The sequence below is a fragment of the Ursus americanus genome, chromosome 34, assembly GCF_024610735.1.
Source record: "Ursus americanus isolate L20-20 chromosome 34, mUrsAme1.1.p, whole genome shotgun sequence".
In the NCBI taxonomy this organism is placed as follows: Eukaryota; Metazoa; Chordata; class Mammalia; order Carnivora; family Ursidae; genus Ursus; species Ursus americanus.
In genome coordinates, this window is record NC_142160.1 from 16,682,840 (window position 1) to 16,698,079 (window position 15,240).

At 44.1% G+C, this 15,240-nt stretch overlaps 1 protein-coding gene across 4 annotated transcripts in view; it reads left to right on the plus strand.

Annotated features, from left to right (window-relative positions):
* PCSK5 (proprotein convertase subtilisin/kexin type 5) overlaps nt 1–15,240 on the plus strand; it is a 447,222-nt gene that overhangs the window by 196,373 nt on the left and 235,609 nt on the right. For all 4 annotated transcript variants that reach the window (XM_045781017.2, XM_045781018.2, XM_045781021.2 and 1 more), the window contains one exon: nt 3,732–3,832. In XM_045781017.2, the coding sequence (XP_045636973.2) occupies nt 3,732–3,832 (101 nt within the window). The remainder of the gene's footprint in view (nt 1–3,731; nt 3,833–15,240) is intronic.

Consider the following 15,240-nt stretch of genomic DNA (forward strand, 5'->3'; position numbering starts at 1 on the left):
CTGAACAACACCCACCCCTGCTCACCGAACACAGGTGACATCCCTAACTTGGTGGCATCCCCGGAACCATCTGCTCCTCATCCTGAGACAGGCCGAACATCTCATTTGCTGAGCAAGACCGCGTTGATCTGGCTCGAGGCCTGGTGTCATCTCCTGTTTCCCTCACTCTGATGGACAGAGAGCACATTTTCTTGAGCAATCTGAGAAGTTCTGAGGAGGAAAGTTCCGTTTCTGATTTGGGTAGCGAACCAAGAGAATTTGGGGCACGCAGGATGTGCCCCCAGGATGGAAACCAAATTTTGAGACTTGCTTTAAAACGGAATCGAAACTTACAGGCCTCTGTGGTTCCATTCTCACACGTAGAGCCTCCAGACTCCGTGACGCGGGCCGAATGTTCCACGAAGCTTTGCTTCTAAATTGCGCTGTCGGAGTTTGCGTGCATGCGTTATGAATGGGGTCCCCCCCCCATGTGGTTCCAGTTTTCGGGACATCATTTTTCTTCAAGACGGCGTGCTCCGTGGTGGTCTTCGCCTTTTCATTCTAAAGAGAGACCTAAGAATTCCCTGATACGGCAGCTTCTCTTAATGATGAAAACCCTGCCTTAGATCTTTCCAGTAATTTACACCTAAATATTTCCACCAGTGGCAGTAACTTCCCCTTGAAATGACCCAGCTGGAATTTCTCCCCTGAAAGCAGCGTGAGAGGGAGGGAGGCTGCTTTTGTTTCTTTTCTCTCCGTTCCTTTTTCCCTTCCACTCTCCGGGGCCTTTCCCGCTCCACCCCCTTTTCACTCTTCTTTTCGCGACTCACATTTCATCGAGATACAGTGGTTGGAAAATAAATAAATGAGGGCACAGTGCCGATCTGGAATTCCACACGCTTGGCCATATGAAGAGCACTTAACGTGTGGCCGGTGTTTGTATAGAGAAGTGCGGAGCAGCTTTCCACTTAAGCATACAGCATATACGTCCCTACCTGCTGACTCTATACGGGGGAGGCGTCTCGTGTCGCTGCCCCGACATCATAAAGTTTTTATCGTTCACGTTTGGGCTTGGCCGGAGGTGGTTCTTTATTGGACTCAGAAACGTTACACACACTTGGGGTGTTTATTCTGGATGGGTTTCTGTGCACCGAAAGCGTCTGGTACAGCCGAAGCACGAGCAAAAGGAGCCAAGTGGGAAGACCTCGCGAAAAGTCTTGCATCCAGGCACAAGTCATCGAAAAAAAGAAAATTTGGCCAAGGAATGTGAGCGTGAGGGTGAGGTAAAATGAGAAGAATGCAGGCAGGGCCATCTCTCAACAACAGAGGATCTGAAGACTCGGAAACAGACTGCTTCTGGGGTGTTTATGCCTTTGTCTTAGGGACCAGGCCTTTGGAAAACCAGGCTGCGAACTTACCCGCGATTTCAAGTGCAGTAGGAGTACCTTTGCAACGGTCCAGCCGTCCCACTCCTGGTTATATATTCAGAAGAACCGAAAACAGGATTGCGAAGAGATCTTTGCGTCCCCGTGTTCTTTGCAGCATTATTCGCAACAGCCGAGAGAAGGAAGCCACCCAGATGTCCGTGGCTGGATGGATGAAGAGAGAAAATGTGGTAAATCCAGGCAATGAAATATTACGTGGCCTAAAAAGAAGGACATCTTGCCATATGCTACAACAAAATGAGACCTGAGGACATTATGCTAAGTGAAAGCCAGTCACACACACACACACACACACACACACACACACACACACAGAGACAAATACTATACAATTATGTTTATATGAGGTACCTAGAGTAGTTGAGCTCATAGGAACAGAAAATAGAATGCGGGTTACCAAAGGCTGGGAGGAGGGGAGAAAATGGGGAGTCGTTTAATGGGTAGGGTCTCATTCCTACAGGATGAAAATGTTCTAGAGATCTGTTGTACAGCAGCGTGCATATAGTTAATAATACTATACTGGACACTTCGAAGTTGTTAAAAGGGTAAATTTGTGTTACATGCTTTTTACCTCAACAAAACAAAACAAAAACAAAGAAATACCTTTTAAAGGCAACAATTAAAAATCCAGAAAGTTTCTTATGTAGAAGTGGGTAGGGCTCTGTTTACCCAGACATCTTGCCAGCATCCAACATGGAGGTTCAGAAGATGGCGCCCTAATCAGGTCTGTTAGTCAAGAAACACCCTCCCCTGCTTGCCAAACACACTGTCGGGGCTCTTGGCCACCATTCAGTTATTTAAGAAAAGAGGGTAAGGCTTGCCTCCTCTCTCCCACCACTATGTCTTTATGGTTCTATATATGTTTGTTCATTCTGCCACTTCTCGGGTATCAGTGCCTATCTGGTATGGATGGTCTGGTGACATTAAAAGTGTCAAAAGGAACAAAGAAAAGACAGAACCGATGGCCCTGTCTGAAACGAGGTCAGCCAGCGTGTCACTGTAGATCCATACCAGATAATTAGTGTCCATTCAGACATCCTCGGAGGCCCCTGAGGAAACTTTCAGGGGAGGGCTCATTTCTGAGGCGTTAGGCAGCACGGTCTTCCTGTGAAGATCAGATTTCTTTCCAAATCAACCAGTCTTCACGCTCCTCTGGAAGGAAACACCTTAGAACAACAGGACTTTGTTTTCAGCTGCCTTTATCCCCCCACACCTTTCTGATGACCTTTCACCAGTTTTCCTATTTGTCTTGATGCCAAACAATGCTTAACCACTGTCTTCCAGTAACTTCAGTGAGAGCACCAGCTCATCTCACGAGGCCTGTGCGTTCCCAGCAGGAGTGCTATCAGCCCCAAGGAGGCAAAAGTTGATGCTTGTTGGGGAGGGAGGGTTTTTTTTAAATCTTAGCTATTTCGCTGGTTTGCAAAATCTTACCTCAGAGTGTTTCATTTGTCTTGTTAAGGAGAATCTCGGTTTAACTTTTTCTCCCTGGGTGAAATGATCATGAAAGAAAGGTTAAAAAGCACGGCTCTTGCTGATGGGAATGTTATTCGGCCACAGCTGAAGTAAACTGGATTCAAACCAAGAGGAAAAAATGATCTAGTTCTCACATTCTGATTTCAAAAAATGGAGAAATGGCAAATCTCCTTCTGTAATATACCAGCAGCCACTTAGTGCTGTAACCGCCCCTCAAACACCCTGGGTTCAACCTTGTTTTTGGTTTTCACGTTAAATCTTTGAGGAGGTCTTGGTTCTTCCATCAACATTTCTGTGGATGCTAAAAACCGATGTTCCTTGTACAGCAGAGCATGCCTTTGCTTAAAACCTACGCTTCTCCCAAGATAACCATTCTGGAAGGGCAGGGGCCAGACCGTGTGCTTTGACGCTTCCAATGCCTAGCTCGGTGTCTGGTGGTCGGTTCACCATATCTGATCATTAAAAATGTTGGGGTCATGAAAGAACTTCAGTTTTCACTAGAGCTGGGTCTGGGGTGAAGCCGTCAGGGGTTTGAGGGGTAAAACTGAAGGGCATATTTGCATAACCCATATGTTCCAAGCCAAAGACTCACCCTAGTCCTGACCCCAGTCTTAACAGAAGTGGAGTCCGATTTCCAAATGCTTCTGTTTTCAAAGCTGATTTACACAGACGGGTGTCTAGAAGTCATATAGTCACGGGAGTGCAGGAACAAGGAATTTAAAACCACAGTTTCAACACCCCTCCATTCTACTTTTATGAGTGAATTTCTTTCTACTTGCGTGTGACTCCCATGGACCCCAGAATCCTACATGTTTCATCTCTGTCTTCTAGATTACCACGGATCTGAGGCAGCGCTGCACGGACAACCACACCGGGACCTCGGCCTCGGCCCCCATGGCCGCGGGCATCATCGCGCTGGCCCTGGAAGCCAAGTAAGCCTTTATCTCCTTATGTCTCTGCTGACGACAGCCCCTCATCTCAAGGACAATTTACCCATCCCCTATGATAGAATCCCTAGCACAAGAACCCAGAATAGAGCCTTCTAAATCCCACCTTTAAAACGCCAAAGATGAGAGTTTTAAAAAGAATTATTTTCCCTATATTAAGGGGAAAAAAAACACTTTTTTTTTTTTGGTTTTTATATCCTTAAAAAATCAAACTGTGTAATTACTTTATTATGGAGTCATAGTGCAAGCATGCCAATTGGCTCCAACACTCTTGCCTTGTTGAGGTTTTTATTCTAGTCTGGGAATGTTCCTGTGAGTCTCAGAGCAGTCGGGGGCCCTTTCTCTGAGGAAGAGAGAAGCAGCTTAGATTCCATGACAACAGCGCTCCCTCTGGGGGACAGAATGTGTCAAGGTCATATGGCCAAAGTGCAGGGACAGGAACAACCCATCTACCTTTAATCTTGTTCAACGTGGTCAAATTCTGTGTCTGAAAGATCCCTTTGAAAGAGCAGTAGGTCTCCTCTCTTCTTGCCGTAAGCACCAACAGATTTGGTGCCTTAACTCTTTGATATCACTGATTTTAATTCTTTCAAAACCTTCTACAGATCTACACTCTCTTACCCTCCATTTCAAAATCCAAAATGCCCAGAAAACTGAAAGTTCTTTTGCAAACTCGACACACAAACTCCTTGATGGCCAAGCTTGCGCCAAACTGGGTTTGAGGCCTTTTACGGCCTTTGTTGTGAAAATTCATGCATTTTACTGCAGAAATATGAATGGATTGGATTATGAGGTGCTGGCTTAGACCCCCCCCCCCACTGGAAGTTTTGTGTCATATGTGCTCTGGATGCCATACCTGAAAAAATTTTGAATTCCAAACGCATCAGGTCCAAGGATTTTAGCAAAGGGACTGTGGGCCTGCACTCTGACACCCTCCTACAAGAGGACCATAAAAGCAACTGAAGTCATAACGTAAGTGTTTTTCCAAAAATAGCCTTGCACCCCTGCCCGAGGGAGGAAGGGAAAGATCCTTTGATTGAGTCGTACCCTGACGTACAGCAATAGCAGGTGACAGGAAAAGAGCACAAGAATCATGACGAGACTCGGGTACTTCAATGAGAAAGGTTCTGGCTCATTCTCAGTACGTTTACAGCTGCCCCTCTTTAAGGCAGGGACCCGTGTTAAGGCAGTCGGGCCTTAACGTAATGTGGAAAGAGTAAGTTATAAGCCAGGGAAAGCCTTGGAGTAAGACAGGCAGAAGAACACAGCCCCGGATGTGGGCTGCCCCTGTCTGCACAGAACACTATAGCAAAATACCATATATGAAGTAGCTTATAAACAACAGACATCTATTTCCCCTTTTGGTGGAGGCCTGGAAGTCTAAAATCAAGATACTGGCAGATTCGGTGTCTGGTGAAGGCCACTTCCTAGGTAGGTCCCATGGCATCAGGAAGGGGCATGGTAAGGGCGCTCTCTGGGGGCTCTTAGAAGGGTAGTAACCCCACTCATGAAGGCTCTACCCTCCCGATCTAATCACCTCCCAAAGGCCCCACGTCCTAGTACCATCACGATGGACAATAGGTTTCAACATACGAATTTTGTGGGGACAGAGACATTCAGGACGTAGCAGGTGTCGAGTCTCTTGTTGGCCTCTTGCCGAAGCATTGGTGCTAAGGGATGCCCAGCTTCCCACAAATGTGTGTACTTCTCCCTTTTTCATGAGGTTAAATATTAATCATTTCAGCGTATTATGTCTTTTAAAGTGGTGAAAGTTGGGGTGTAGCAGAAAACTTGCCCTTACCCTATTAAATTCTCACGTGACAACTTTTCACTGGGCAGTTCTGACCCCGGAAGTCTCCACTCATTGTCTGTTTTTAAGTGGGTCACTGTTGATGGGATTTTTGAAAATACGTTGTCTTCATCCTGAAATTCTGAGGTGTTTCTCAGGAGTATTTTCTGATGCACAAAATATTGAAGGGAAAAAGTCAGGAATTTTTCCTGCACCTCCCCATTCCCCCCAAAAAACAGTTGTCATCTCAAACTGAGCAACCAAGTGCCCTATCTGTGGCTATAGCCCTACGCCATGCTCAGTTCCTCGGGATATTACTATAAAACTAAGATTTCAACAATTCTTTTGACCACTATTTAAGCTCAAATGGAAAATCCTTACATTTGGGCCCCAAAGAACACACTTAGTTGGATGAGTTCGCTCTGGGGCTGGGAACACCCTGAAAGTCTTCATCTGTTTTCTCTTTCTTTGCATTTTGAGTATTTTTAAAGACTAATTTTTGCCACAACTGCGACGGGTGGAAGGAAGGTTGCGGGAGACTCTACCTGGAAAAATCCACTATAGGTTAAGATTTTAAGCAGTACAGTTTGATCATGGGGCCAGAGTAGATGGTCAGTCATTTGATAAAATAAGAAAGGATAAGCCTGGCCTCTTAACGCCATTGGCTTGTTCTACAGGCCCACCTTTGCCTCTGAGTGAAGGTGGAGGTGGGGAGAAAGACATCTGAGTATTAAAAGAATGGGTCAGACTTGGATGACCAACTGGGGTCAATAAGCCGTGAGCCTCTTGCGTGAGTAAGACGTGTGTGGAACTAAGAAATCGGAGCCAGGAGCTCGAATGACAGCACGCAGAGGCTGAAGTTGTTCAAGCGCTAAGCCTAAGCCTTGCAAACACACCTCACGCGCTCAGCAGCCCCCGCACCCCCTCCCCGGGGATCTCCCCTTATCCTAGTACTTAACACCACTTGGACCTTGGTATTTGGAGATTCAGCCTCTCCTCTCACAAGCTGAGAAGTCTGATCTACAAGACAGTCCCTCGAAAGGGGAGAGGAGAGGCAGAGCGAGGCCAAGTTACGCCCCAGGATACTGCCACACTTGAGACCCGCGTCCCCCGCTCAGGTCATTGAGGACCGATGAGGCTCAGCGTTGGCGTGAAGAACCCCTGCTTACTGGCATGGCCCAACTCTTCATGCCCTTGAGGGAAGCAGCCTCGCTTCTCGTAGGGTCACTCGATTGCAGTCTGTACCCCGGGAACGCTCCCAGCTCCCGAGCGCCCTGCAGCCTGCTTTCTTTGCATCAGCAGGTGCTGGCCTGCATCGGTAGAAGAGTAGATCGTTCTCGGGGCTGCTGCAGCCGTTGGCCTCGCTGCCATTCTGATTCTGCTTGCTCCCCTCCCCTCAAAGCTTTTACCCTAAACAAAGAAAAAAAACCCCAAAAACACCTTCTTAGGAATCTAAGAGAAAAGAAAACAAAACCAGATACAAAGCAGAGAGACAGATCAGCTTCCAAGTGTGCAGATCTCTTACCCCCGCTCAACAAAAGCTTGGGCATGAGTGAACTCCGCTGTGACAGCTCAGGGGACAGACCCCTCCCACCCCCCGCCCTCCTCTTCCCACGAGTGTGTGAGATCGTGTGTTGTAACAGACTGCACCGTAGCACACCCCAGACCCTCAGGTACGAGGGTTCTCCTTCCAAGACCGGAAGGATTCTGAGAGCCTCTAAAACGCCGCCGCCGTTCCCACTTTTCCTGGGTTGGAGCCTCTTCTCTCCAGCTGCCTCTGACAGCCTGATCGCACACTTCGCCTTTCTAGTAAATCCGGCACTTTTCCTTCTGCCGCCAAAGATGTTGCCAGGGCACCGAACGCTGTACATTTCTTACCTTTCGAAAAACTGTAAGCGGTGTCAGAATAAGAGAAAAAAACTGTGCTCTTAAAAGAGGGGGGCACACTTTTTGTGTTGGGGTGCTCGTGTCACGTATGTATGAGTTCAGAGGTTTATAATATTTCAGGTTTTGGAGGTTTGTGGATTTGGAAGGAACTATCGGGTTTTTCAGTGGAGCGAAGAGGGAATATGTAATCAGTGATTATGAGTGAACTAATTATCATTTGGGCCGTTGCTTCTTCAAGTGATGTGTTTCTGTATGGCCTAACTCAGAAAGTTCTAGTAAAATGAGCGTCCTTAAGAAAGTAGTGGAACATGACTAACAGGTTTAGGTAAGCAGCCTACAAGAACACCAGGCCACGTGTATAAAGAGCCTTGCATCTTGATGCTAACATATACATTCTAGTTTTCTAGCCCCCTGGGAAGAGAAAAGACAGCTGTTAGCAAGTGATGTGTCCTATAAAATGGTTTATAAAACAAAAATTGAAATAATTGATATTCATAAAAGTATACTGTTTCGATTCTTTTTTTTTTTTTTTTGAAGACTTTATTTGAGAGAGAGAGAGAGCATGAGCAGGGGGAGGGGCAGAGGAAGAAGGAGAAGCAGGCTCCCCGCCGAGCAGAGAGCCCAATGTGGGACCCTGAGATCATGACCTGAGCCAGAGGCAGACACTTAACTGAGCCACCCAGGCGCCCCTACCGTTCAGTTTCTTATATTGTGTTTTACTGAAAGTTTCCCTGACCTGTGTCTGTAACTATCAGCAACAAGAAGCTGGTTTAATGGAGTCTTTTTTGTATGTTCAGTTCCCAGCATTAGCTCAGGACATTCAAAATTTAAGTTTACCAAAGAAACCTTTTGGCCTTAAGTTGCAAATGGTCTTTCATTGGAAATCTGAATAATATGTATTCAGCAACCCAGAAATGTTGCACAGTGAATGGTCAATAAAAGGGACTGAGTCGGGTAGCAATTTCTAAAATGATTTAGGACTTTGAGAAGGAGGCTACTGATACATAGAATATTCCATAAATCCTTGTTTTAAGTGACCTAGAAGCGTTTTCCTCAGATTTCATATCTCAGGGGCCTCAGGGATACCTTCCTTTGAGAACATCTCCTGTATCTGGACCTAACTTCAGGAAATACACAAATTGGGGTGGCAGCAGTCATTCTGTACTAGAAATACACCTGGAATATATTAAATATTTGCTGCTTCTGGTTTGCTGGCTCGGTAGCTCCTTGGGCTACTGTACACACTTCTCTAGGTAGGCTAGATTACCTCTCTGTTCTCCCCTAGTTCAAAGGTATTGTTGGAACATATATACGTGTTTGTAGAATACAGGTTATAGAATGTATAGAGAGAGAATATAGTACTAAGTAACTTAGTTTATTGTTGTACTACAGATGTTTTTGTATGTATTCTCTTCCAAACGAGGCTTAAATTCCTTGAGACCAAGGATTGTACCCTGCAGTATTTATTTCTATGCATATAACAAAGATCTAGTTCATACTTTAAAAAAAGCATCATATTAGATGCTAAGTGAATTAGGCAGGACATAATTCAAATATTTGTAAAAACATGTCACTTGCTTTCAGTTTACACTAACATATATTCACAAATTGTTTAAGAAAGCCAATGCAATCATTTTGGGGGAGCATGCAGGCTTTGGCCAGAAAGAGAAATGGCCAGCCTCCATGATCCAACTTGGAACATTGGCTCCACGACACTTTTATATCCTCTGTGACATCTAAGCACAGTGTTTTGCAAAAGGTCATTTCCACACAAACATTAGCTCAGTCTGTCTAGTTCAACCTCCTTATTTTTTGTACCAGGGAAACGAGGTGAACAGAATTGCTCAATTTCATGTATTCATTATTTTTATCCTTCAGTTCCTCTCACTGGTGTTGATTAGTGTCTTCTCCCCACGCCACCTCAAACCTCCCCTTACCCAGTTTACTTATTGTTCCTTAGAACCGAGCTTAACTCGGGTAAAATAAAGACATGATGTTATTCCCTCCCTTAGCTTCCAAGAGAAGCCCCTCTCCCTTTGATCTTTAGTGGAAGGGATAATGTGAGACATGGAAAGGTCATTGTGTGAAGAATTAAAGATGTGCTGAGCCCCAAGATGATTCACACCATATGCTGTTGATTTCAGAAAAACCATCCTGAAAATTCTTTTCTCGGGAAATTAAACTTACCATCTGCATTTCTTATAAACCTACAAAGTCCATCTGTATAAATGGTATGCAGTTCCCCCTGATCCATCACTCTATGCCTTTGCTCTACCTTTCATTATAAGCTCTGTCTCACCTATGTATGTTTCCAATGGAGGAAAAATAGGAGGAAATGCTCCAAATGTTTGACATTCGATTATTACGAGAAGTTAATATCTGGGACAGTTGAGATGGTGCCTGGAGTTTTTAAGAAGCTGACTTACAGTAACTCATGGAGGGGCTTCAGAGATCTAGAACTGACCATCTTGCAGGGAGGCCCATAGAAGAAGGACTTGATAGACATACACATTTCTAAATATTGCGGTTAGCATCTTAGGCCTGATAGCTTGTAAACTCTTCTTATCTTCTTTGTCTTGTCTTAATTAAAAACACATTTCAGGATAAAATGTTCCATCAGAAATTCTCCCAAGGGCCACATTCCCCTGCACGAAATGCAGCAGTGGGCGGGGAGGCAAATGCATTTGGTTGTTGGGGTAAAAGAGCAGAGAACATACCAACTCTTTCCTTTTAGGAGCGTGTTACTTACTTCACTTAGAACTTCAGAAAGACATGCACGAAGAGTGGGAATACAGGCCATGTGCCCAGAGTCTGCAGAATTACAAGGGTAAGGACAGAGGGAACACTGTCCCTTTGCCCCCATACTCTCAGAGTTTCTTGAGTACTGCAGTGTTGTAGTTTGGGCTTAGCGTTTAGCTGAGATTTCTGGCATGAAGGGCTGGGATCCGTAGCATGAGGAGGGTGGGGAGACTTAAAATGTGATCAGGGAGGAGAGCTGAAGAGGTTCGTGAGGTAAAAACAGCGCACATTCCCACTTGAGGCCCGGCGGACAGAGAAGGGATGTACTGTCCTGGATGATTCCCTATAGCGAAATAATTGTAACCAGACCCACAGAGCAGTTAGCGTGGGCCTTCTGCCAGCACCGTGCATGAAAATAGCTTTGTTATGTCTACACACACACAGACAATACACGGTGTCCTCTAGCACTTTCCGAGTTCAAATTATGTGGAAGCCAATTTTCACTGGACTCGACTTTGTACCTAACTAGTGGTTAATGGCTTAAAACAATGGAGCTTCCAGAGGTGTCCTGTATTGCTGGGATAGCCCCGGGCAGGAGGCTCCTTCGCCTTGTACCGTCTTGAGATTTAGCCCGATGTTTTCTATCCCCTTCCTGAGGTGAGGAAACGAAGAAGAGATGGATAGTTGAGTCCCCGGGAGACTGACAGAGAAGCGATCAGGTGATTGTTAGCCGCTGCCTTTGCTTAGCTTTATTTTCAAAAATAGATGATTCGCTGAACGTATTTTGCTCTTATTACTGTAATAATAAAGATTGCTTCTTAAGAAGAGTAGTTCTCGGTTTAGTTGCAATCCCCAGCATTTTTCCTTGCCAGGTGTCATCTCTTACGTTAGAAATGTCTCACGTTAGAAATGTCTCATTTGTGATTTCACCGAGGCAGGATCACTTGAAGATTGAAGTGGGAAAGACCCTTCCGGTGTCCTCTGGGATTTGACTCCTTTTATAGTAATTATATCATTATCTATAATATGCCAACCTCTCCACCATCTTGACAAGAATTCCATCTCAAAGGACACCATGCCTGAGAAATCTATAAACAATGATACCACGTTGAGAAAATAACAATGTAGAAAACTTCCCTTGGTTTAAGCCGGGGGGGGCGCGGTGGTAGTGTGTGAGAAGGGATTTTGGAAGGAAACTTCTAATATCATTTTTCTCATCTTTGAAAAGTGTGTAAAGAGAATATGGGTGTTGGTAACGTTGAGCTTAGATGGAATCATCCATCCATTCAGTAGATGTGTATTAATGGTCTACTCGTTGTCAGTTCCTACACTAGACATTGTGAATTGAATGGTGGGTTGACAGACATGGAATTTTTGTCCTCGCAAACCAAATGATAAGTACTAAGAACAACACAGTGTAGAATAATGGAGAGTAATTTGATGAAGGGAGCCATTTTATCTCGAGTGATAATGGAGAGACCTTTTGGAAGAGGTGACATTTTAGCTGAGACCTGAAATAGAAGAAGGCTCACGGGTAGAGAGCTGCACTGAGCATTGCAGGGGGAGGGAGGAGCAAGTTGGGAAGACCTCGTAGTTGGAACAAGGTTACTGGGTTTGAGAAATAGGAAGATATGCATGGCTAGTGTGAGCTGACGGTTTGGAAAAGTCCAGATCACATAGGGCATCATAGTAAGTAAGCATGATAGAGGTCTATAGAATCTTTTAAGGAGGGAGACATGATTTGATTAAAATTTTTAAAGTTCATTCCAGCTTCTCTTTTAAGAACTCTTGGTGTAGGAGCAAAGCAGGTACCATTCTGGCAGCTAGTACCATAGTTCAGGAGAGATTAGGGTAGCCTGTTCAGGAGGGTGATGATGGAGACAGAAAGAAGTGGATAGATCTGATCCAGCAAACAGGGAATGAATTACAATAACGTGCTTTAGGGGAAAAGAAAAACTCAAGGCTGAGGTCTAGTTCCTTAGTGGAGCTCTTGGGTAGATTGTGTCCCAGTTATTGAAATAGATACCCTTTATTCTTTCCATGGGATTCGGAGGATTAAAAGAAGCATAAACACCCATGGGACTAGATCTCTGGGCCTCCGGGTCTTGGAACAAAATCCATAGCCAGTAGCCAGTTTCTCTTAGAATTACTGGCTGTGCTTTGGTGCGTCGTCTCCCCCAGTAATTTATTACTTAAATCTTAGAAAATGGTTTTCACTAAGATCAAGGTTGCTATAAATGACTGAGACAATTTACATTTTAGAAGGAGAGAAAAGAAGGAATAGGGATTTATTTACATTATAAATTGCTCATCTACCTCCACGTCCTTTCATTTAAATAAGGGGTTAGTAGCAAATCGACTTTCATGCAGTTACCCCGTAAGATTGCTTAGAACACGGTTAGTGGGTTCTTTAAGAAGTATGTAAAATTTAGTATTTAAATTTATTCTCTTGAGGGTTTGTGGATTTTATTCATTGCCTAGATATTTTTGTTCTTGATAGTGTCTATGGTAACACCCCAAATACTATCAAATATAATTTTTCTTGCTAAGAATAAGAGAAGCTGCTTTCCCCCTCCCCCCCCCCCCGGGTCCGTTATAGTTTCGCACCATAGTTTGCTGACTTAATCACTTTAATCAAAGCATATTTCAGAACATTCTGCAAAGTGACTTACTGTATGGCTTCATCAAATATCACTGTCTTTGTATTTGAACATTCTCAGATATATTCCTCAACTCTGTATTGACATGCAGTTAAAACTCAACCCTCTTTTTACACCAGGTCTTCCTGAGTTTTCAATCAGTCTTATATATGGTCACGTTATCTTAACCTCTAATTGTTTTTTACTTGTATATTTTTGTGTCATTTGTTCAGAAGAAGATAATTGTTCCTAGTGACACTATTATTATTTTGTGTTTAGCTGATTCCAGCATTCTTTTTACTCTGTTTTTGAAGAATCATAATATATTTTGCCATCAGTATGAGAGAAATGTAAAGAAGAGAAGTAGAAATGACAGACTAGCATGCAAGATTTATTCATTCTGACCTCAGCAAGTCGACGATGGCATTTGATTTATCAAAAGCTCAAAGCAACAAATTCGTAGTGAAGTAACCTGGGCTACCCAGAAAACAACCTGCACACAAAAAGAAAGACATTTTGTGTGTAGAAGATTGGCTTATTTCTTGCCATCTTGGATTTTCGTTTCTCTCTTTGTGATGATTCTGGACCTTACTGAGTAACCCTACGTGTGACTAAGGTGAAGTAAAGTTCTGTGTTCTTTACATATCCCGGAAAAACAATATTCCTGTGAAGCCTGGTAGTGTCTTTCTAACCCGTAAAGTCATAATACCCCCGACCGCAATATGCCGGATGGGATATTCTTGCCATTGACCTCACTTGAGTGTGGAAAGAGTGCATCAGAGGGCAAAAAGGTAAAATCAAAAAATAAAATGATGGAAAATAAAAACAGCAGTCAGCATTCACAGAACGCTTGCTCTGTGCCAAATACTGAGCTGTGTGCTCTCCTTGGTTATCTTACTTAGTCCTCAAAGCAGTGCTATAAGATAGGCATTAGCTCCCTATTTCAGATGTGGGAAGCGGCTTACAACTTTATCCAGGTGGCAAGCGGTAGATCTAGAAATGGAACTCAAGGTGACGTGCCACCAGAACGCACTATTACACCACATCAGCTTTCTGCTGTAGGAGCTGTAACAAGACAGGCTTAATTGCAAATGGCTGCCATGAACTGTAAGGGCCATGAGTATGGAGAAGGGTGACAAAACTTTGAATAGGGATGATTGAGGAGGACTTTATAGAAAAAGAGGGATTCTATACTCTGAAGATTATTTTTTTTTTCAGCTTTAGTATGTATGAGTCATACAGAATCTTGTTTAAAAATGTAGATTTTGGGGCGCCTGGGTGGCACAGCGGTTAAGCGTCTGCCTTCAGCCCAGGGCGTGATCCCGGCATTATGGGATCGAGCCCCACATCAGGCTCCTCTGCTGGGAGCCTGCTTCTTCCTCTCCCACTCCCCCTGCTTGTGTTCCCTCTCTCACTGGCTGTCTCTCTCTCCATCAAATAAATAAATAAATAAAATCTTTGAAAAAAAAATGTAGATTTTGAGGGCACCTATCTGGCTCAGTCGGCAGAGCATCTGACTCTTGATCTCGGGATTGTGAGTTCAAGCCCCATGTTGGGTGTTGAGATTACTTAAAAATAAAATCTTTTTTTTTAAAAGCAGATTTTGAAGCCCTCCATATAGTTTGGGTGATTCAATCACAAGTGGTCCATAGATCACAGGAAGAAACCCCTCCCTCCCTAGCCAGTAGGTGTCTTCAAAGTGAGTGTGTACGGTAGCCCCAGTAGCACCAAGAACAATATTGGGCACATAGTAGGCAATCAGATATTCACATAATGAGGGACTGAATCCGTGGAGAGAAGGAAGTCTCCTTTAGTTATTCAAAAGTATGAATAGGTATCTATTTAGGTAGCTGTAGTTAGAGGGGTATATAACAAATTTAGTTTTAACTCTGCATGTTGACTGATTCATTCAAGAAATACTTAATTGAGTCATGCTTGTTACCATCATCTCTTTCTTTTGAAACACTTTTTTCCCCATCTCAGAAATTGTGATACACTTACAGTCATGGTTGCAATCTTTAGCCTCAGGATTCTGATGTAACTCCATGTGGGTCTGGCACCGTGCTTAGAACTAGAATACACATATGAGCAGGACATGGATGCTCCATGCCTCAGATGCCAGGATGGCAGGTTAACCCCAAATGCATGTGATACTTTGAACCTGGCTCCCAGAGAACATGCATTCCAGCTAAGGGAGGCATAGAAGTTCATTACATCTGACACTGAGTGCTCTGAAAGAAAAAATAAAGGATGATACTGGGCTAGAAAGTGCTGGTGGGCTAAGAGTAGGGAAGGGTGCATAACGGCAAACAAGGAAAGGATTAGGTAGGGCCACCAAC